The 24363-nt window shown below is 45.1% G+C and overlaps 1 protein-coding gene across 1 annotated transcript in view; it reads left to right on the top strand.

Moving 5' to 3' along the window:
* Positions 1-23952, top strand: part of CATSPERB (cation channel sperm associated auxiliary subunit beta) — a 65544-nt gene extending 41592 nt beyond the window's left edge. The window contains exons 14-19 of the mRNA XM_019551145.1: positions 1630-1740; positions 8621-8731; positions 8988-9126; positions 10220-10320; positions 21826-21900; positions 23259-23952. Of these exons, the coding sequence (XP_019406690.1) occupies positions 1630-1740; positions 8621-8731; positions 8988-9126; positions 10220-10320; positions 21826-21900; positions 23259-23474 (753 nt within the window). The 3' untranslated portion in view covers positions 23475-23952. The remainder of the gene's footprint in view (positions 1-1629; positions 1741-8620; positions 8732-8987; positions 9127-10219; positions 10321-21825; positions 21901-23258) is intronic.
* The last annotated feature ends 411 nt before the right edge of the window (positions 23953-24363 follow it).

Here is a 24363-nt window from a genome sequence, read left to right as displayed (position 1 = left end):
TTGTGGGGTATATGATTGTGTGTGGAGACGGGTATGGTTGGGGGGTTGGGGGGAAGGGTTAGAGGGTATGTGTGGTGTGAATGAGAGCCCCTTCCATATGCCCCCTGAGGCCATCAGCCCATCAGCCCCTGACCCTACCCCACAATCACCCAGAGCCCTGCAGGGCCTCCCCAACCACCGCCAAAAGCTCGCAGCCCCAGTGTGGCCTGCACCTGCTCCAAAACTCCTGGTCGTGTTGCATCCTGCTACCCCTGGGCATGCAGCACAGCTAAGTCAGCTCCTTCTGGCTGCTGCTGTGCTGTCCCCAGCCCCACAGTAGTGGTGGGTACCAGCAGTGGCAGCAGCCAGAAACAGCCACCCCAGCCCTTCTGCATGCACAGGGGGCAGCAAGATATGCCACAGCCGGGCAGTGTCTCGGCCGGGCAGGACCAAGGGACCTGCTGTGAGCTAGTCAAAGCCCCTTTGCAGGCAAGATCCATCCCATGGGCCATATTTTGACCAACCCTGCCCTAAACACACCAAGAAAGCTATAATATATAGCCAAGCCCTCCAATACTACTGAATTTGCCCTGTGAAGAGAACAACCACTCTCTCTCCAATCTCTCAGTTCTAATCCACAAAGGGAATTTAAAAAACACCTTTCATACCTGAGCCTATGAACTGCCCTTCATAAATCCACTGGATATAAAGAGTCATGGACTAAATATAGATGTTGGATTTATAGCACATTATAACTTACCTGCCATCTGATATTCTCAGGTAACCTCTCTACATTTTACCAGCTACATTCTATCACCAAGTCAACATTCCCTCTTTCCCCACCCCTGCACCTACCTGTCTCACACCTTTTCTCTCCCATCCCCTCTGATCCTCACTGCCATGCATTTGCAGTTTCACAGATCTGTTTTTTGCATATTGGCTTCTATTCCATCCAGAAGAAAACAACATACCAGCCGACTCTCCCTATGCCTGAAGAAGGGTCTTTGTGCTCAAACATTTGCAAAGAACAATTTTTCCAACTATTTAGTTGGTCTAATAAAAGATATTAGATATTTACCCAAAGAACCTTGTCTGTAATTATTTCAAGGGATTTATTTTGAAGCATGATATTTTGAAACAATAGGAACATTTTTTATGTTTTCTTCAGGATTGGTAGGTCCCACAGATATGGAAGATATGAAATGAAGCAGTGGGGGCAAGGCATAGAATAAAGTTACCCAATTGTAAAGTTATTAACTTGACCCTTAAATGGCTTTTCTCTTGCATTGGTGATCTTATAAACATTATCTATTTATGTGTGTGTAGGTGTGATGTGTGTGTGTGTACATAGATATACAGGGACTGTTTTTTGTTCCTATCTCATAGCTCAGTGTCAACAATAAGTAAGACAGGTGTGTGTGTGTGTCAATTAGGGGTGCTAGTGGAAACAGAAATGTTTGAGAAAGATAAATCATCAGATCTATTTGTGTCCTTTATGGTTTAAATATCATGTACATCTTGGTTTAAATATCATGTACGTTTCTTCTGTTATGTTATTCAGAAATTAAGAATTTCTTTTATCATCCCTTTGGTTATATCTGAACATATATTTATTCAGTATCCATCTGTCCTTTATGCATTTATATACAGGTAAATTATAGACCTCCATCCGTTCTGGGAATAGCAGTTCCACTCACTGATAACTTTTATAATGCAGATCCTAGCAAACCTAGAATGAGAGATTATTTTGAGAAATCAAAGGTAAGTCTTCTGCCATTGTTTTATTTGGTGTTGAAGTTGTTTAAGGAGCATGCATGCTTTAACATTATACATTTTATTCTATCCAATTTTCTATCACGCATCTTAAACAGCCAGTACAGTAAAAGTTCAAAGAAGGCAGAGGTTACAGACAGAGCAGGTACGTGATATGCCAGCTTTGCATCCTCTTCCATCTTGTTCAAGTTAAAATCCTCTTAGTTACATGCTAGATCTAGAATAGGGCTGAAAACTGATATTGCATTGTAAAATGGAACATTTTGCTACAATCAGGAAAATGGGCAGTGGAAAGGAATGAAAGTTGTGACATATTAGATAACTTGATTGTAAACTCCTAAGTCCCAGCCAGTCTTCTAGACTACCATCAGCAAGAAACTATCTGGCTGGCAGGTTCCCCTTTGTAATTTATTTCTGGCTGTGTTGCCAGAGGCATTGACAATGTGTCATGAATTAATATAAAAAGGTAAGATAGGTTCTACCTAGTTGGAATTAAAGCTGTCAGTTTTCCTAATACTACAGTCAAATGTGTTGCTATTAGCATAATTCAGGAGCATATTGCAGGAGTGATGAGTGTTTTGAAACCATACAACAATTAGAACTATTTTATTTATCTAGATTTTGAGCCTTTCAAACCGAACATTTTTGTCTGTGCTGATAGATTCTGAACAAGGTAACCTGGGAAGTCATGCTATGTCCCTACCAAAGGACTGCTAATAAAGCACTTACATTTCTTGGAAACCATGGCCAGATCCAGAAATGCAGGCATATACATTTTCATGGGGAGAAATAGCAGTGCCACAATATGTGCTGCTGCTACTCAATCCCCAGGGAATGCCCATGCACATGCAGTCTGGCACACAATACGCTACCTCAGGTGGGTCAGGGGAGGCTGGGACCTGCACCTCTTACCTGGGGTCTGGGGACTTCTTGGGCTCCAGCAGTGGCCCCTCCCCCAGTAGGGGAGGTACAGGGGGCACATGCCCCCCCTAAAATTGTCTTCTGCAGGCCAGGGAGCAGGGAGCACCGGTGACACTTCCAGTTTGCTGCCGGCACTTCTGGAGTCAGCAATCGGCTGCTGGAGAACACCCCCACCAGTCAGCAATCAGCCACTGAAGGACCCCCTCTCCAGTCAGCAATTGCCCTCTGGTGCCCACCCCCACAGGGCCAAGAGGCACCAGTCACCCATGAGCAGTAGTGATTTGGCAGCAGGGAGCCTGGCTGGCAACCAGAGCATAGCTCCAGCCAGCCAGGCTCCAATTTCAGGTGGTGCACACTGCTGCCATATGCACAGCCCCGCTTTTTCTGCTGCAGTTTTTTTTTGACACCAGGGTCTCTCAGTGTCAAAAAACTCATACGGAAAATTAGCACTGCATGTGTAACATGTGTGGTGTGCAGTAGGACTGTGTGTAATTTAATTTCAGAGGTGTTTTGGCCCATTTCAGTGCCCAAAACTCCAAATCCAAAATTAAATGAAAGGCTCCAAAACATCTCCAAAACTAAATGAAACCATCCAAAACATTTTGGAAATTTTCAGAAAATCTTGGAGTTTCAGAGCCAGGCTTGCAGGAAAACAGAAACTCAGAAGAGGGAGGGGGAAGAAGTGGGGGAGGGACTGCTCTGATATTGACATCTGGAGCTGGTCAGTGTCTGCGATTTGTCCCTGAGGTCCCTTCCAATCCCAGTGCTCTGGGGGAGGGATGAGAAACAGCATATAAGGCTCTGTGTGAAGTCTTTCTGTCCGTTTTGTGAGTTGACTCTCTGGATGCAACAGCGTGTGAAAGGTACTGTGGCTGGCTGCAGTGACTGGCTTCCTAGTCAGTCTCCTGCTAGTCTTTCTTTATGGAAGGGATTGGATACACCTTTCCAATATATTACACATGCAAGATATAGTAAGCAGATAGAAGAAAATATAGTAAATATAAGTTATAGTAAAATAAGCAGATAGAAGAAGATATAGTAAACACAGAGATATAGCAAAATAAACAGATAGAAGAAGATATAGTAAACACATAGAAGATATATTACACACACACACACACACACACACACACACACACACACACACACACACACACACACACACACACACACACACACACACACACACACACACACACACACACAACATTTTAAAGAGTGCTGGAAAGGCACCAGGTCTTCTAGCAGAGAAGCGAGAGGGGGCAGAGGGAGAGCTGTAAGTCCTTCTCCCCCCTGCCCCACACACAACTTAGGCACACGTTCTTCCCTAGCAGGCATAAGGCTTCTGCTGCTAGTTAGTGGCAGCAAGGAAGTGGGAGCAGTGCCTGCACCTGTCCCACCTCCATTAACACCAGCAATAATAATGACTCCCAGCACCACCAGTATGACAAGCACCAACATGACAGTCTCCTCCACCCTAATTTCAGTTCCCAGCATGAGCCTCCCAGTACCAGGGGAGGAGCTGGATCTGGAACCAGGGGAGCTCAGTGCTATAGCCAGGGAAATTCTGGGGAAGGAGGAGGAACCTGAGTTTCTGCTCTACACCCCTTAAAGTTCCCCTAGAGCCAGAAGGTACTGCAAAGGAGGTTATGGGAACAGGTGGTTCAGCTTCCCCTGTTGTTGTGCCTCTGTCTGCTGAGGAGGGGTATACGGCAGGATTCTTACCGCACCCCAGAAGCGAGGGGATAATGTAGTATGGGATCATTTTGAGGTGGCAGATGATCCCAAGTATGCTATTTGCCTGCACAGCTGATGCAAGACCAGCTGGGGCAAGGACAAGAATCACTTCAGCACCACGGGGATGCTGATGCACATCAGGAGATCCCACTCTCTTGCCACTGCTCCTCAGCCTGGCACCAGTGGAAGTGTGCCCAAAGGGAAGTCCTCCTCTCACTTCAAAGCCCCTGCCTGTCCCCCAGAAGCAGAGGCAGGCCACCCCGGACCAGTAGGGAAAAGGCAGAGGGAAAGGGGGGCATGTTCCCAAGGTGAGCGAGGTCACCCAGAGCATTGGGGAGATGCTTGCTCTGGAAGGCCCTTCTCCTTAGTTAAGCAGCTCCAGCCCTTCTCCTTAGTTGAGCGGCCAGGTTTCAGGTAGCTCATGGCGCTCATGGCACTCATGGCCCCATCATACCATGTGCCTGCACACACCACCTTCAGCAGGATGGTGGTGCCCTCCCTGTGTGAGGCACACAAAGAGAACTTGAGGGAGCAGCTGCACAAAGCAGGTCTGCAGGTGGCCTTACACTTCACCTCAGACATCTGGAGCAGCCGGGGTGGAGATCATGCCTCTCTCTCCTTCACAGGGCACTGGCACAATCAGTCAAGCTGGTGGTGGTCTCTCTTTCAACCGGAGGTGATGGATGAGTCCCACATGGCAACAAAGACCATGGGGGCCATGAGCCACATGGTGAAGGCGTGTTGGGCATGGAGAGCCCCTGACCATATTGGGCAAGGCGAGCTCACCCATGGGTTTGTGGTAACCAACAATGGAACCAAATTTGGTCAAGGCGGTCCATGATGCCAACATTGTTGGCATCCTCTTTGTCGCACACAAGTTCCACTTCATAGTCAGGGACACCTTGGAGGGGGCAGGGCTGCTTGTGATGGCACCGTCACTACCATGACCAGCCAGTTCATTTCAAAATGCAGGAAAATGGCAGGCTACTTGCACCAGAGCATCAAGGCAGACAAGATGCTGCGGGACAAACAGGCAGAGCTGAGCATCCCACAACACAAAATCGTGCAGGATGTGGAAACTCAGTGGTACCCCACATACCTGATGCTCGAAAGACCGGTCAAGCAACAGAAGGCCATCCATGAGATGGCCTTGCTCAGGGAGATTGGGATCAGTGGGACTGTGAAAAGTGGTTTGTAAATTCCCTTGAGGATCAGGCCTGAGAGACTGAAGACAGAGTGGGTTTCTTGTGAGAAATGTGACCACGCCGGTAGTTGGGTATTCTTGTCTGTAATAGACTGGATTAGTATGTTGGCAGGTTTTGCATTTCTTATCATGGCATGGTCTGGATCCATCTGGTGTGTTTTGGTTGTAGGAAGTTGGCTTCTGGTGATGAGGTTAGTGAGGTTCAGTGCTTGTTTAAATTTACAAACCACTTTTCACAGATGAGCCTATGAACTTCACTTCATCAACCTTGATACAAAAACTCATGGACTCAATATAGACATTGGATTTATATGACACACTATAACCTACCTGACATCTAACTCCCAAAGTACCTCTCCACTTTCACCTGCTACATCCCCCTCCTCTCCCAGCCTGTCTCTCACCCCCTGACACCTCAATTTAATTTCACTGACTTACTTTCTTGCCTGCATTGCATGCCAGCCTCTGGCTTCTTCACTATTCATTCCATCCAGGAAGAGCACATACACACCAACTAGATGCTTCCCCAGCCTGACTAAAGTTTTTTAAATCCAAAAGCTTGCTAAGATATATTTCTCCACTATTCAGTTGGTTTAATAAAAGATATCAGAGGTACCCTCAACTGGTCTGTTCTGGGGCCAGGACCCAAAGTGGGGTCAAAGGGCCAGGGGCTCACAGTGAAGAATGTGGGCCCCAGAGCGAGAGGCTCAGGATTCTTACTGGCCTGAAGGCAGGGCCAAGATCTAAGGGGGAGCCAAAGGTGGAGCCCTCCTTTACCCCCTCCAGCCAAAGGGGACCACAGCTGGAGGGGGTGAGGGAGGCAATGTGTGAGGCATGGGCCGCAGTGTTAGGGGAAGTACAGAGCTGTGGAATGGATGTCACCCCCAAGACACCTAAATGGAGAGCCACCTGCCTGGGAAACATCTGAATCTATTTTCCATCGAGGCGTGGCAGACCCAGAAACAGGTGGGTGGGTGGAGATCTAACTGGCACCAGGAAGGCCCCCTGTTACAGGCTACCATCCCTGCTGGTTTGATCCCTCAGCACCTTAACGCACACACAAAGTCATATGAGTGTCCCAAGTTTTGTTTTGAAGTTTGAGATGCAGATTCCCAGAACTCCCCTGCATCTATCTCCTTGAAGCCTGGCAGGCTTCATGGCCTCAGAAGAGGCTACCATGCCTGCTGTTTTCAACCCACTGAGCCTTAACACACACACACAGTCACATGTCACAAGTTTTGCTTTGAACAGTTTGAGGTGCACTTTCACAGAAACCCCTGCACCTGTCTCTTTGAAGTTTGGATTTGAACAGTTTCACAAAAACTCCTGAACCTATCTCCTTGAAACTTGGCATGCTTCATGATCTCAGAAGGGGCTACCATCCCTACAATTTTCATCTGAATCAGGCAAGAAATGACAACAGTATAGGCATTTTAGTGATTTCCCATTATAGCCTGTAGCTGAACCTCCAAAACAGCCTTGAAATTCTGACGCAGATTCAGCTGAATCAAAACAGAACAGTGATCCAAAACACCAAAATGAATCACTGTCCTCTGAAACAGCTGAATCCAAAATTGAAACGAGACAGAGCCGTTTTGTACAGCGCTAGTATGCAGCACTGCAAATGGGTCTGAAGTACTGCATACTGCACATGTACACTTGTCTGGAGGCCCCCCATATATGCATCTCTATGATCCTAGTTTTGGCCTACACTAACAAAATGCTTTCCTCTTTAAAGAGGGCCCTTGATACCTAATGCACACAGCATAAGACTATTGGACAGATCCACTTTTTGCTTGGCACAGGAAATGAGGAGGGCCATTGGAATGCTGGTTATCCGTTTCTGATTCACAAGGTACCAGAAACTTTGGCAGTGGAGTAGACAATGAGTACCTTAGATAGTTGACTAAGGTCCTTACAAGACTATGCCAGCCAAGAATTTAGTAGATGAAGGTTTGCTTCACCAATCCTTTTCCTTCTACAATATGTACCTATCTCATGATAGCAGAAGCATTCAGTGGAGGAGTACAAATTCTCAAGTGGGCACCAGGGAGATGCGAATAGGACAGGAACCAGGAAAGAGATGCAGCAGAAGATGATCAGGTGGCCTGATCATGAGAAGTCCTATAGAACCCTGCATGTATCACTGACACTGATCTTTGATTAGTAGAAAAAGGTAGAAACTGTAGTGCACACTGGGCTAAGACTACAGGATGCTGTTGTAAAAATATATGAAACTTGTATGTGCTGCAGCTTCTGTTGTCAATATGATGGGTAGAACTACACTGACAGAAAATTGCCTGAAAATCTTTATATATGTTAAAAGTTAGAGGTTCTCCGTCTCTCTAGAAATCAAGCTTATAATGAAAGAAGTATTTTATTTGTAGTGTAAGCAGGCTTTTTTATAATGACTACAAGTTATGTAATAGGACTGAAAACTTTCCAATAAATTGGTAAACTAATCTCTGACCTCAAACACACTTTAAAAGCATATTAGATCTGGTTTTTAGAGATTATTTTAGGAATTCCTAGTAGAGTTGTTTGAAATGTTTTAAGTATAATAGTTCTTCACCAGAAAAGGCTTATTTAATAAAATCAAAGTATTGATGTCAATATTTTCACAGGAAATTACTAAATTATTGAAAAGGTCAAAACATTTAATTTTTTTACATGATTGCTTTCAAATAAAATTAAATAAAATAAAACTAAATGGAATATTTCACCCTTATAAAAATTTTGAAAGGTTGAAGTAGAATATTTTTGAATATTTAATTTCATGAAACAATCCAGGATTTCAACTGTTTGCCCTAATTTGAACCTCAACCAGATTTTAAAATTTTTAAATTTCTCATGGGAGGATTTTGACCAGCAACAATATCACATGTGGTCTGCAGCAAGCAGCATGTATACCTTTTAAACTATCTACTTTGTATTTGTTATTTAAAAACGTTTATTTCAGAATCCATGTAAAAATGAGCTCAATTCAGGTTATATATCTTTTTACAGACTTCAGGAACCTACAAGAAGTGTGCTAACAAGTCATCTCGAGCAAAATGCAACTGCACTGACAATGAGAAACTTTCTTTTTCTGTAGCCTTCTCAGACTGCAAGGAGAAGGTAAGAACTAGTAACAAGTTGGAAACAACTCTTATTAGGAATAAATTCTGCCCTTAGACATGGCCAGGAAACCACCCTGGATTCAGTACAAATTGCCTGGGGGGCAACATGGGGGCAGAAACTAACTCTCTAAAGAGACATTCCAGCTCACAATTGCAGGTGGGCATGGCCTGAATGTTTAATAAAGGCCTTACATAACCAACACAATATTACCTTTTAAATGCAACTGTATGACAATTTATAACTTAAATTTTAGGCTCTTAGGATGAAGTATCCGGTTAGAAAACTTCCAATCCATTTCGTGATTAAAAGTAAAAGCACATATAACCACCTGAAATCGCCTTATTTTGTCACAATCACAGAAGTCAATCAGCGGACAAACTGGGAAGTAGCAGGTATGGATGGGGGATCTGAAAAAAATCTGCTCTTTCATAACCATAGGCATAGGTATTATGATTTATTTTTTCTGCTGGAAGTTCACTTTTGAAAGAATTGCAGTTTCTGGAAACACACTTTTTTCTTCTTACCTGTTTCCTTAATGGAAAGGACTCCTATTTAGACCCAGATTTATGACATCAATGTTCAAATAGGACCAAGCAGGATGTGATGTTGAGCATTGTATGACTTCTCTCCACTAAAGTGTTACTCTTTTAAAAACAACAGGATAAAGATTCAAGAAGGAAAAGTATAATGCAAGACAGACTTGTTTGTTGCAGGCCATCTATTCACTCAATTATAATTGATTTAAAATTAAAGCAGGATTGAGACAAATTGTGATAGGTGTACTCCTGGGAACATGCAAGACATCTCTGGGTAGTATGTGAAAGAAATTATATAATGGATTCAATTTTAATTATCATAATAATAGGCATGTAAGGGGTTAAAATATAAAAAGTATGCTGGTAGCAGTATGTGGGCAGCTGGTAAATCTGGAAGGGGATATGCAATAAGAATGTTTGGGAACCTCTGCCCCAAACAAAACAGTTTCCCTGATACTCCCTCCTGTTGCTGAAACGCACCAGCAGCAGGCCTCTCTGTGGTTGTACAAGTCAGCCTTCATAAGCTACAAAGACATTCCAGCTTGTCAGGTGTAGCAACCTTTACATAGCTTTTTGTGGTTATAAGGCATTGTTTGGTAGTTGTAGTAAATACTTTCAAGGCCTGGAAAACTGACCAAACTATTTTTTATCACAAAGGGCAAAAAATACTTTAATATTTCCTTTATAAAGCTCAAGAAACTCTAGGACACAAGTGATCCAAACTGGGCCAGATAAAAGGAGTACCCCTGACACAGTTTCCATTTCCTTTAAAGATTGAGGGTGTGTGCACTTTGTAGGGAACTAATGGGTCTGAAGGCACCCCTTGCCTATCCATGAATGCTTGAACTTCTGTTACGAACAACTTCTTGTACAGAAATCAGAATTTTCCGGCAAACTAGGAGAAGAGAAAAATATGGAAGAACTTTACAAATTGTTTTTTACTTTACAGGTAGTAATGCAACACCAAGCATGTTAAAAATGAGAGCATATTTAAAAGGAAAACTCAATGCTACACTGTATAATCCAGATGCCCTGACCCTAAATATATATGTAAGTTTTATCATTTCAGATAAAAGGAAATATTTTGGACAAAAATTGGCATAAGCTAGATTTCACAACTGAACACTATTAACTTAGAGGTAGTTCCAATATGAATCTAAACATTTCTTTGTAAAACCCATATCTGTGAACTCATTTGTAGCTCAGTTCGAGCTCTAATTCTCTAATGCCTTTGACATCAACAACTGAATGAAACAGGTGAGTCTTAACCCCCTGTGCTTTTATATCTACTTCTCATTCGTGCTTCTTCATGTATTCAAGGACAGCAAACAAGGTAAGCAGTATGCAGACAGCTTGCAGATGAGTTCACAGGTCATTTTGCCCCCACCCCCATCCTCCTTTTGAGGGAAGAGTCTTTCAATTTGCTGTGAGGAAGCAGAAAAAAAGGAACCTTTTGGGGCCAATGAGCAGTAAACAGGTGAGTTTCCAGGCGAGTTTGCTAGGGAAGGTGTGCTTGGAAGAAGGGCAGTAAAAAAGACAAGGTAAATTAAGAGACCCAGGGAAATGGCTGGAGTATGTCACAATGCCAGAGCCACTGTCACTGCCTCTGCTTACATTTCTGTCCAGGCAGGACCACTCACCATTGAGGCTTCCACCTAGGTCTGGATTTCCTGCTGTGGGGACTGCGGTTTGTAAGTTCCTTCCAGTGACGGCCAGGCCAGGAGGTTCCTATGGTGTGAGCAGTACCTCCTGGTGGTGTCTTTCAGGAAACAGGCAAGAGCTACAAGAGGAAGTGGTGATGCTCCAAAGCATCCTCCACCATGAGGCGTTCATTGATTCAATACTGTAGGAGACCTCCAGGACCATGGAGGAAGAACTGCCAGCCACAGCACTAGAGAAGAGAGAGGTCACGAACTCCCAGAAGGGTGGAAGCTGGAAACTTGTGACCTCTGGCAGCAAGCAGAGATCTACATCTCCACTTGCAGCAAGTTGTCTGGAGAAGAGATATGCAGCCCTAGCAACAGAGAAGGTAGAGCATGTTCCATTGGTGGAGGAGGACAGGCCAGGCCTCACCAAGGTGGGAAGGATTGAGATAACTGCTACCAAGAAGAGGTGATAGGAGGTGGTGGTTGGACAGAGGGGACAGAGGGAGCATCTGCTGACCTGACCTGTTGTCTTGGGAAGTCTGCTGCTTGCCTGGATCCCAGATCCAAGATGTCACAGAGGGATTACCAAGACTCATCCAGCCCTCTGACAACTACCCTATGTTGCTCATCCATGTGGACACCAACGATACTGCCAGGTGAAACCCTGAGCAGATCAGAAGTGACTACAGGGCTCTGAGTGAAGGGGTCTGGGGCTCAGGTTGTGTTCTCTTCAATCCTTCCAGTCAAGGGCTAGGGCCTGGGCAGGAACGAGTGCCTTCTGCACAATGGCACCAGTGCACCTCCTGACAGGTTGAGCTTGCTGCTTAGGCGATGGGCGGGGGGGCAGGTGGGAACACCAGTGCCCCCCTTCCTCCCCGCCCCGAGAGCACCAGCTGGGGACTGGAAACACCATGGCTGCTTCTGGGAGCACCACAGCTGCTTTGAAGTTGGCTGCAGGGGGACCCCATCCCCTGGTTAGCAAGATTGGTCATGGGAGGACCCACCCTCAGTCACTGACTGGCCACTGGGGGGGGGGGAGGGAGCATTTGCCCCCCCCCCGACTAAGGTGGCAGCAGTTACCCATGCTTCTGCAGATCAATACCTGGCTATACAGGTGGTGTGACCAGCAGGGCTTTGGCTTTGACCATGAGATGTAGTTCCAAGAAGAAGGATTGCTGGGAAGAGATGGGATCTACCTAATGAAGAGAGGGAAGAGCACCTTTGCAGGCAGGCTCACTAACCTAATGAGGAGGGCTTTAAAGTAGGTACTCCAGGGGATGGAGACCAAAGCCCTGACATTAGTGTGGAAGCGGGAGACCTGGAGGAAGAGCAAGCAGGAGGGGTCAACAGAGAAGGTGTTTTCATACTTCCTGAGAAATCAGGGCAACTGAATGGTTACCTTAGGTGCCTGTATACCAATGCACAGAGCAAGGGAAACAAGCAGGAAGAATAGGAAGTCCTCGCACAGTCATGGCACTGTGATGTGATTGGAATAACAGAGACTTGGTGGGATAGCTCACATGACTGAAGCACTGTCATGGATGGGTACAAACTGTTCAGGAAGGACAGGCAGGGGAAAACAGGTGGAGGACTTGCACTTTATGTAAAAGAGCCATATGATTGGTCAGAGCTCCAGTATGAAACTGAAAATAGGCCTGTTGAAAGTCAGTGGATTAAAGTTAGAGGGGAGAGCAACAAGAGTGATGTTGTAGTGGATGGTGTGTGCTGTAGACAACCAGGCCATAAGGAAGCAGTGGATGAGCTTCCTTCAGACAACTGGCAGAAGTTTCCTGATCACAGGCCCTGGTTCTCATGAGGGATTTCAATCACCCTGACATCTGCTGGGAGGGCAATACAGCAGTGCACAGGCAATCCAGGAAGTTTTTGGAGAGTGTTGGGGACAACTTCCTGGTGCAAGTGCTGAAGCAGCCAACTAGGAGCCATGCTCTTCTTGACCTGCTGCTCACAAACAGGAAAAAATTGGTACTAGTAGATGGCAACTTGAGCAGCGGTTACCACAAGATGATTGAGTTCAGGATCCTGAGGAAAGGAAGGATGGAGAGCAGCTGAGTAAGGACACTGCACTTCAGAAAAGCAGGCTTCGATTTCCTCAGGGAACTCATGGGCAGGATCTCCCTGGGAAATCAGAATGAATGGGAGAGAAGTCCAGGAGAGCTGGCTGTACTTCAAAGAAGCCTTACTGAGAGTGCAGGAACAAACCATACTGATGTGCAGGAAGACTCTCAAGTATTGTAGAAGAGCAGCTTGGCTTAGCAGGGAACTCTGCAGTAAATTAAATCACAAAAAAGGAAGTTTATAAGGAGTGGAAACTTGGACAAATAAATAGGGAGGAGGATAAGAGCATTGCTTGGTCCTGCAGGGATGAAGTCAGGAAGGCCAAAGCACAATTGGAGTTGTGGCTAGCAAGGGACATGAAGGGTAACAAGAAAGGTTTCTACAAGTATGTCGGTAGCAAAGGGAGGATCAGGGTAACTGTGGGTCCCTTACTGAATGGGGAAGGCAACCTTGTACCAGAGGATGCATAAAGGGCTGAAGTGCTCAATGCCTTTTTCACCTCAGTCTTCACAGGCAAGGTCAGCTCTCAGACTACTGCACCTGGCAGAACAGTTTGGGAAAGAAGTGAGCCAACAGTGGTGAAAGAACAGGTTAGGGACTGTTTAGAAATGCTGAACATATACAATAGGGGTGTGCAAAACGGACAGTATTTGATTCGGATTCGGTCCAAATTGGGGACAGTGATTCGATTCGTTGATTCAGATCACTGTCCCTGATTCAGTTCAGCTGAATTCGAATCTGAAGATTTGATGCTGATTTGAAGAATCAGCAATTTGGCCATAGACATAGCTTTAAATGTTTTTTCTACATACCTCAAGGTACCAGTTACGGCTCATGAATGCTATGACGCTGGGGCAGATGGAGTGTCATACAGGAGTGTGCATGTGTGTGTGGAGCAGGGGTGCCCATATGCTCAGCAGTGAACCTGGAAATGGAAAATGGACTACAACTACTTCCGGTCCACTTCCAGGTCTGCCAGGGAGTGCATGAGGGCCCCCCGCACCCTGAAGCTCAGCGATCGACCACAGGTGGACCCCAGGTGCCCCCCCCAGACCAAGGAGGCACCAGTCGCCAAGCTGGCAAAGCCCAGAGAGGGGAGCCCTCACGCATTCCTCGGCAGACCCGGAAGTCTGCTGCCAACCATGCTGGGGAGCCCCCCATGCTCCTCTGGGACACTCCATCTGCCCCAGCATCTCAGCATTCATGAGCCACCTTGCTACCTTGAGGTATGTAAAATAAACATTTCAAGCTGTGTCTATGTCTGAATCGCCAAATCTTTCCAAATCTCTAAATCGATTCAGAGGGTTCTGATTCGATTCAGAGAGATTAAAGGGTCTCCTGACTTGGATTCAGAGATTTGTCTGCTGAATTGGGCCAAATCTCCGCCAAATCAAATCAGGGACTGAAGCTTCACACAGGCCTCATATACTATTCTATGAGGCAGGACGGGATGCACCCACGGATTCTGAGGGAGTTGGCTAATGAGATTGCAGAGCCACTGACCATCATCTTTGAAAACTCATGGTGATCAGGGGAGGTCCTGCATGACTGGAAAAGGGCAAACATAGTGCCCATATTTAAGAAAGGGAAAGAGGAGGATCCAGATAACTACAGAGCAGTCAGCCCCACCTCAGTCCCTGGAAAAATCATGGAGCAGATCCTCAAGGAATCCATTTCTAAACACTTGGAGGAGAAGAAAGTGATTAGGAACAGCCAGCATGGATTCATCAAGAACCTGATTGCCTTCTGTGATGAGTTGACTGGCTCTGGGGATGTTGGGAAACCAGTGGATGTGGTGTACCTTAATTTTAGCAACGTTTTTGATATGGTCACTCACAACATTCTCTCAGGCAAGCTAAGAAAGTACAGCTAAGATGAATGAACTGTAAAGGTGGATAAAAAAATGGCTGGAGCATCAGGCTTAGAAGTTAATAATTGCTCGATGTCAAGTGGAGTGTCCCAAGGGTCCGGGTTTTGTTCAGTGTCTTCATCAATGACCTGGAAGACGGCATACAGTACACCTTCAGCAAGTTTGCAGATGGTACCAAGCTGCAGGGAGTAGTAAATACACTGGAGGGTAGGGCTAGGATTCAGAATGACGTAGATAAATTGGAGGATTGGGCCAAAAGAAATCTCATGAGGATCAACAGGGACAAGTGTAAAGTCCTGCACTTAGGATGGAACAGGCCCACGCATCAGTATAGGCTGAGGCCTGACTGGCTGGGCAACAGCTCCGCAGAAAAGGACCTGGGGGTTACAGTGGACAATAAGCTGAGTATTGCCCACCGCTGTGCTTTTGTTGCACAGAAGGCTAATGCGATATTGGGCTGCATTGGTAGGAGTGTTTCCAGAAGGGCAAGGAAAGTGATTATTCCCCTCTATTCAGCATTGGTGAGGCCACAACTGGAGTACTGTGTTCAATTTTGGACCCCCACTACAGAAAGGATGTGGACAAATTGGAGAGAGTCCAGTAAAGTGCAACAAAAATGGTGAAGGGGCTGGGGCACATGACTTATGAGGAGCAGCTGAGGGAACTGGGTTTATTTAGTCTTCAGAAGAGAAGTCTAAGAGGGGATTTGATAGCAGCCTTAAAGTACCTGAAGAATGGTTCCAAAAAGGATGAAGCTAGACTGTTCTCAGTGGTGACATATGACAGAAGAAGGAGCAGTGGTCTCAAGTTGCAGCAAGGATGGTGTAGGTTGAATATTAGGGAAAACTCTCTCACTAGGAGGATGGTGAAGCACTAGAACAAGTTACCTAGCAAGGTGGTGGAATCTCCATCCTTGGAGATTTTTAACACCCTGCTTGACAAAGCCCTGGCTGGAATGATCTAGCTGGGGATGGTCATGCTTTGAGCAGGGGCTGGGACTAGATGACTTCCTGGGTTCCCTTCCAGCCCTAATTTTCTATGATTCAAATCAAACTAGATGGAGGCTTGTTTAATATCATACAGTTCAAAGCAGAGGTAGGCAATTATTTGTGCTGGAAGGCCACTTAAGGAGTTTTAGTGAATTGTTGTGGGCTGGGGGTGTGGAATGCTAGCCTGGCCTGGCACGGCGTGGTAGCAAATTGATCCTATCTGGGCCCATGCCTGTCTGACCCGCAGCCACTACCAGGGGCACTGGACATACTGGGCAGGCAGGCTATCCATGGAGACCAACCAGGGACCCCTGTGGGCAGAGCACACTCAGCTGGGTGGATCGTTTGGGGCCACAGTCAGATGAGGAACAGTATACAGGAGTGGGACTGGTGGACAGAGTCTGGATCACAGGGTGGTTCCAGTGTAGGGCCACAGGCTGGAGCAGAGCCATGATCTGCTTCCTGTATATCCTGGAGATGGGTGCTGTTTCTGCAAGCAGGGACATGCCGGGGCAGATCACAGCTCTGCCCTGGGCCTCAGTCCCCCACTGTCACCACCCTGCATTCCTGCCCCAGATCGCTGCCCATCCTGTTCTCCGTGCTGCTTCCCTCCCACCCACAGCCAGAGGTGGCAGAAGGCCAGGGCTAATGGGACTTAGCCCCCCCAAACATGGGGGAGCAGTGGCAGTGGAGAGGGCTGCAGGGCAGCCCAGACATGGGCTCTGGGCAGCTGCAGCAGTGGCGAAGGGACGCCACAGACTCAAACACACAGCCATAGCCTGCACGCAGCCAGGATCGCAGTGCAGCAGCATGTGGAGCCCTGCCCAGCATGGCAGGAAAGTTTGTGAAGGGGGAGGGGTGGGGCAGAATAAGGCCCCTACAGTGAGGAAGGGCATGAGGCAGGGGCTGGGGTGAATGGGGCCTTGGGGTGGGCTGTGAGACAGTCAGAGCCTGGGCAGCTCATCTAGGGGCACAGGAGGGCTCTTGCTATTACATGCACACCAGGGAAGCCATGGAGGGCACGTGCCCCATAGATTTGTGTATGCGGCAGAGGCTGGCTGGGCTCTGTACCCCACTGCTGCTGCCTCAGGAGCCATGTGATGTCACATGCCTGCCGCTGCTGGGCAGGCAGGAGACAAGCCACAGCCTGGCGGTGGTAGGCAAATGGCATTGTGCACCTCTCAAGGCAACAGCAGCAGGGCACAGAGCCCAGTCCACAACAGCAGCCTGCCTCCACCCTGCACACAAATCCAGGGGGTGTGTCACTTGCGCCTCCCCCAGGGTGTGCACAGTGGCAAAAGCCTCTCTGAGCCCCTGGATCAGCTGCCCAGGCTCTGACCATCCCATGACCTACCCTTGGGCCCCATTCACCCCAGCCCCTGCCTCTGCCCCACTCCCTCCCTCACTGTGGGGGCCTCGATTTGCCCCTCTATGCCTTCCCTCTTTCCTGCCACTTCCCCTCCATAGGCCTACCTGCTCTGTGTGTGTGTGTGTGTGTGTGTGTGTGTGTGTGTGTGTGTGTGTGTACACTCAGCCCCCAAATAATATCTTCTCACTCCACCTATGCCCACAGCTCCCAGCTCCGTCCCATCCCATCCCATCCCATCTGCCTGTCTGAACATGACCTGCCCATGGGATTCCACCTGCCTGCTCTGTCTGGTACTTCTGGCAGTGGGTGAAGATCAAATGGGCCTGAGTGTCCAGGCAGAAGAGTTAGGTCCCATGGTGGCAGAGACACTGGTGGCAGCAGTCAGGCAGAGTGAGCTGCTGCCACTGGGGCTGCCAGGAAGCCTCCTGCCATGCCACCTTAACCCCACCACATGCCTGGAGGCAGTAGGACTGTGGCAGTATGTGTGCAGACTGGGCTGCCCTCTACACCTGGACTAGGCAGGGCCAAGGGACCTGCTGTGGACCAGATAGAATCTCTTGGTGGGCTGGATCCAGCCTATGGGCCAAATTTTGCCCACCCCCGATTTAGAGTGAAAACCAAGGTTAAAAAATTGGTCCTGAAAGATTTCCTGTCTGTAGATGATGCGGTTTGAGTTGCACAAAGTGAACCTTCCCTGAAAAATCTCTTGGGCAGATTTTCTGAATCATGCAACAACTTTGGAATGGTAATTAGTCTCAGTAAGATTGTGATTGTGCACCAAGAGGTGAAAGAACCAATAGCAGACATCACTGTGGAGGATAAATCTCTCGGTGTCATTGACAGTTTTTTCTACTTGAGTTCTACAGTCAGCAGAAATCTTGACCTACAAATTGAACTGACTAACAGAATTGGAGAAGCAGCTAAGAAGTCAAGGCTACTACAGAAAAATGCATGGAATAACAGCAAACTATCAGCTACGGTGAATATATAAAACTACAAGACTTGCATGCTGTCTTCCCTGCTTTATGGTTCAGAAATGTGGACTATATATGCTAGGCATATCAAGAGACTGATCTGTGCAAGATCCTTTAAATAAAGTGGGAAGACAGAATACTGAACAGATTGGTATTGGAGTGTGCAGGACTGACACTTAGAAACCATTATCAAGAAACAAAGGTTGCAATTGATTGTCCACGTCAGGAGAAAAAGAGAAGACTGTATCCTCAAGAATATTTTGTATAGTGAGGTTTGAGATGGCTCTAGAAATTAGGGCCACCCTCTATGGCAGTACCACAACACATGCAAGTATTATATGAAGTTGTTCAACATCAACATAGAAAGCTTGGAGGAGCATGCAGAGTCTTGTCCAATCTGAAGGGAACATCTGGTACTGGGTGCAACTCAACATGAAGCGACTTTGATCCAGAGATTGGAAACAAAGCTAGAAAGAAGAAAGCAGCACGCTGTAAACATGGACTCCAACTCAGACAATATATGGATCTGCAAAACTTGTAACAAGCCACATCGGTCTCAAATTGGGCTTGTCAACCAGAAAAGGATTCATTAGGCATCTGACTAGACCTCTTACATGTACACCATGATCCAGAGGATTGACGTTGCCTACCAGTTCCAGTATGAATCTAAATTTTTCTTTGTAAAACCAAGATCAATTTACTCATTTGTAGTTCAGTTCCAGCTTTAATTTGATTATCAAAACTGTTTTTTATGTCTTATATATATGCCACAGGCAGTTCTGAAACCACTAATCCTTGAGATATAAAGGAAATTTTGACAATGCTTTCCTATACTAACCTTTCAAATAAGTTACATTACAAATCTTGTTAAAAACTTTGCCGGTTTTTACTCATCAACCTACTTTGCATTCAGTAATCCAGATGTTTTCCCTCAGAAATATGCTTGTTAGCAAATGTGGCTGTATTTGACATAATTAACATTACCAGTATCTAAATTTGTTTGATGTTGTTGATTTGACCTGTAAGGCTCCTTTTTTTTCAGAGATATCAATATTAAACAGCATTTTTTTAACTTGGTCAATTGGTCTACATTGTGTTGTGGATAATGTAGTCCTCCAAGTAGCTTGACCCATGGGAGACAACCAAGGTCCAAACTATAATTCCCATAAGGCAATGTACAAGGAAATGGAGTTTAATAATATTTTAACTCATTCAAAACAAATCATTTTGTGATGGGCTAGAAGACAGTGACCTAGCCCAGGGGCTTTGAAGGGGTAAAAGATGTTTGGAGGACTTGGGATTTCATTTCCTCACCAGTCAGGCCCCAGAGACTCACCCTCCAGATCCCCTGATTGGCCCCTTGGGTCAGTGGAGGGAAATAAAAGGGGCAGTGTGGCTGACTCAGGGGAGACCAGTGAGAGACCACAAGGAAAGAACTTCAAAGAGCTGGCAAGAGCTGAGCCAGTGGGGCAGAAGCAGTTGCCCCAGAAGACCCTGAAAGAGTGGGATCTGCAGGCAGCAGTTGGACCCTCAGCAGCACAGCGTGTGGCCAGCAGGAGAGGCTCCTTGCTGGGCTCCAGGATCCCCTGGGAGAGGCTGCAGCCAGCAGGAGAGGCTCCCCAGCTCCAGCAAGGATCTGAGCAGCGACCTGAGAGGTTCCCAGCTCTGCTTCCAGCTCCTCCAATCAGAGGCCAGGCAGCTTGATGTGAGGCTGGGGCTCCAGGAAGGTCAAGACCCCTAGCAGCTTGGAGCAGTGCCTCCAGTGGTGGCTGTGTGGCAGTGTTTCTGCCTACCATGTGGGAGATATGAGTTCAGAGTCCCATCTGGGATGAGTGAGCTAACAAGAAGCAAATCTCCTTGCAGTGGAAAGGGGTCATTGTGTTTCCCCTCCCCCCCGCCCTTTTTCTCTCTCCAGGTACCTAGGCCCTATATTTCCTTGTCATTTGACATTTTGTATTTTGTGCCTTTTTATATTTCAACAACCAGTATTGTTTGCTCTGCTGTTTGTATTTTATATTTTGTTAACCCTGTCTTTGCCCTCTTGGAGCATTGTACTGTCCACTATATTCTCTGATTTATGCCTGTTTTGTTCCCAGTATTGTTCCCTCATTAAAAGGTATATGGTTAAGTCCCCATTGGTGGTCTGGCTCTGCTCTATAGGGGGAGGAGGGTCCCTACACCTCCCACAGTGCTTGTGCAGCTGCTTTGATCCCTTCAGTTGGAGAGGGGGTACCTCTTGGAGCACCGCCTGGGTTACAATTTAATCAAATAAAATATTCCCATTTATCAACCTTAAGAGAAATATTTTGTTTCCATTTTCTTGAATCAACCTTAAGAGAAATATTTTGTTTCCATTTTTCTGATGGAAAATCAAAAGGTTTTAAAAAACATTCTAAGCTGTGGAAACAGCATTTTCCATGGGAGCTATTTTTTCTGACAAAAAACTTCAGACCAGTAATAATGCATACAACTTAAGCTACCCTTTCTTTAAATGTTTTTCTAAACCAATTGTGTTTAACTGTATCTGTGCAATAAGCACCACTTTATTTATAAAAATTATATATTGTTTGTACTTTTAGGATTCTCTAGTTTTCATTAAAATAATAATTTAAATAAAATTAAATGAATTGGACTTTTGAAAAATAACATTTTAAAATACATTAAAATAATGCTTAACTTACAGGTACATTTAGAAAGGTTGTTCTGTGTTTGGAGGAAGCTTTACACATTATTTTCTTTTATACAAAACCTAGTGTGCCAAAATTAGTCAGGTTTAACATTCAAGGGCTTGTGCCTATTTATACCATGGCTGAATTTATCATTTTGGTTTTAATTTTAACTTCTTTCAGAAATTAGATTGCCTTAGCAACAGTAAATTGCTCAAGGCAGCAGAAACTAGTATTTGAGTCTCTGACTAGGATGCCAACCAGTTGGCTGACTGTCTTGTCTGATGTTTTTAGGTGTTTGTTTTGCCCCCGTTTCCCAGTGAAGTCACTTAGAGATGCCAGGTTCTGGGAGCAATCTGACTGAGATGCATGTTTTGAAGGAGCACAATGTGTGTTTCCTGTCTCTTTAAAATGAAAAAGAATCTGGAATTTGTCTCAGAGCACATAATAGGACGGGGAAACCCTCAGTTATGTGAGCAGATGCTCCGACAAGGAAGTAACATTTGAACCCTTTGCCTCCATTTGTGTGGTCTCGCTTCTGGGTCTCATTTGGTAAGGAGGAAATTAAAATAATCCATTAGTTTTCCGGAGGACATAACCTAGAAAACATGTAGTTGGCCATGGTCAGAGGAAACGTCCGATTACTAACTGTTGTTGTCAGTTTCCCTAAGATAACAGTAAACAAGAATGCAGAAATCATACATTACCAAAGGAAGATTGCTGGTTCCTGTTTAAATGCTATTGCTTCTAAGAGCAAGATAGTCTATAGATTTGTCACTGTCTTGCTCCTCTGACTTTTGCTGGCTTTATACTCAAAGCAGCAGAAGATCTTCAAGGAAGGGGTTGAACACTGCAGTGTGAAATGTGTGTGTACACACACACACACACTTATATACTTTAATTTAAAGACGTTTTGTCCTTAGATCAAGAAAATAATCAATGGTGCTGTTGTTTTCTTTTAACAGGGATCTGAGCTTTTCCATTTCAGGGTATCAGTTATTCCTGGAGTTTCCTTCTGTAACCTGTTTGATGAATTTCAGGTACCATAAATAGCCATAATCAACTAAGCAGAATTTAAAAATAAATGATTGCAGCATTTCAAATGAAAGAAAAATGAGCTATAACAGAAGCTGTACTAGCTAAATTTAGATTTACACACTGTAGAATGGGGCACTAATCCTACATTTAGTCATTTGTGCAGTCGTTTTTCCTCAGATGTTTCCCAGGTTCACTAGCATGGCTCCCACAGCATTTCTGGAAAGGGCAAAGCAGCATGCCAAAGGAGGCATCATAGGTACTACAACAGTGTTTGTAGGGCTGATCTTGGCAGCCAAGAATGGCCAAATTTCCAGTGACTAAGCAAATCAACAGACAGCGAGTGCTGGCAAACAAAGCTGACTTGAAACTTTCAAGATATCACTAACTGGTTCCCATTTGGGGGTCCTTAGCTCAAGGAAGAAAGCAGGTAGCACAAACTCAAACTTCATCCAGATAAAGCCACTGCACATGTGTAGCAGTGCTGCACCCTCTGTGGCTCTGTCCACTATGGTCCATGCCCATCTACTTCCTGCATGCTCCCTTCAAGGAGAATTATTCACCCAAGAAAATGTGTATTAATTTTCACTTCATCTACAGTCCTCACTCTCCTGGCACATGCCCATACCTCCAGAGAGGTTTCTGGATGGAGCACAGCTGCTGAGTGCTGGCCCTCTTTCTATGTGGAGAGGAAGATCAGCGGGACTTCTTCATGTGCACATCATTTCATTGGTTACCTTGCGTTGTTCACAACACTATTAATACCTAGCAGTTCTGTCACATATCTCATAAACAGTATCATGCCCTCCATTTTCAGATGGAAGAAATATTAGCACAAATGGAGTTGTAAAGTGAGATGGGGAGGCCCATTACTGTTACATACAATCAAAGAAGTAGATACTGCCCCTGTCCAAAGTGCCTGTAGTTACAAAACAAAAATGATAAAAGTGAGAACAGGGAAATACCTAGAAATTGCTATCTACACCTTTTTTTTCCAAAAATATTTTCTCCACACCCCCCACAACACAGCTGATACCCAGTAAACAAAACTGTCTTACTTGCATTCCACCACTGAAATGATTTTGCCATTCTGACAGTCTGGCCCTCAAATTTAAACTTAGCGATTTGTGTTGGAATATTCCAATTGAAGCAATTGAAAACCTGCAATTGATTTCAGCTGAAGTAAGATTGAGCCTTTGATTGACAGTTTCTGGGGGAAAGGACCTTTAATTTCTTTCCATCTGTTGAGAATACTAATTACATTAACAGATAAGTTGTTGGAAATATGAAAAATTTGCCATAGATTTTTAGTAATTATTGGAGGTAAACTATAAAAGGATTTGTTAAATATTTTCTTTTGCAGATTTATGTTGATGATGCTCCATTGGCCTTCCCAGGACAGTATCTTACTATCTCACTAACAGCTGTATTAATAGGAGGCATTATCTTTGTGACATTTATGGTACAAGTGTATGATGTAAATATATGGAAAAAAATTAAAAGTAGAAGTTGGAGAAAAAACAAAATAGGAGCATCCGAAACCAGAACTACTGACACAGACAATTCTGCTTCTTCTTAGCTTGGATATCTGTATGTTTTCAAGTGAACCTCAAAGCCAGCTGAACTCAGTAGCCAGTTTTCAGCCCTTTTCCCTCACCTTATTAAGTCTATGTCTTTCTTAGATATTTTAGTAGTACTTAGAAGTAATTTATTTTATATTTTATGTTATTAATCTTCCTCAGTTGATGTTCCTGCATATGCAACTTTTCTGTCAGAGTTTGATTTGTCTTTTGAAGATATGCGTTTTGAAATCTACAGGAAAATATACATGTTTGCAAAATTTTGTTTTACAACAAGCTTTTGAGAAGATATAAAGCACTTTGTTATGTTTATTTGCTGTGAGGTACTACTAAACCTGAGCAAAGTGGCAGGATATGGCAGAATCTAGTTGTATTCCTCTGCTTACAGAATATCTTGTGATTAGCTTATTGAAGAACTTGCAACAACCAAAAGAACTGTAATACCTTGTTAAAAATAAAGACTACATCTGAATTAGTAAAGACAAATGCACAAATGAATGTTTAGTAACTCCTAAGAGTTATGGAAGGGCTAAAGTTACTTGTGGTAAAATATTCAGTAATGTAACTGAAGGGGGTAACTCGGACAGCAGCCCAGGATGCTGCATGGGTACGAGGTGCACAAAAATAGCCACTACCATTGGCACTGTGAAATTGGTGCTGTCTTGATCCTCAAGGCTTCATGGCTGCCCTGCTTCATCTTTGAAAATATTTCTGGGTAATTCTGATCACATTATACACTTATCTTGCATTTTGTGTACTTCAGCTTCACTTTTTGCTACTAATAAAGCATGCCACTTGAAGGCAGTAGACACTCCCTACCTACAATACCAATAACACTAAGCTTCTGGCTGAACCAAACCAGAAGCTATCAAGTTACGTTTTTTCTCT

Source organism: Crocodylus porosus, unplaced genomic scaffold, assembly GCF_001723895.1.
Source record: "Crocodylus porosus isolate Cpor-Errol unplaced genomic scaffold, CroPor_comp1, whole genome shotgun sequence".
Lineage (NCBI taxonomy): Eukaryota > Metazoa > Chordata > Crocodylia > Crocodylidae > Crocodylus > Crocodylus porosus.
The sequence above is the reverse complement of the archived record's forward strand: the minus strand, read 5'-3'. Positions and strand labels throughout refer to the sequence as shown.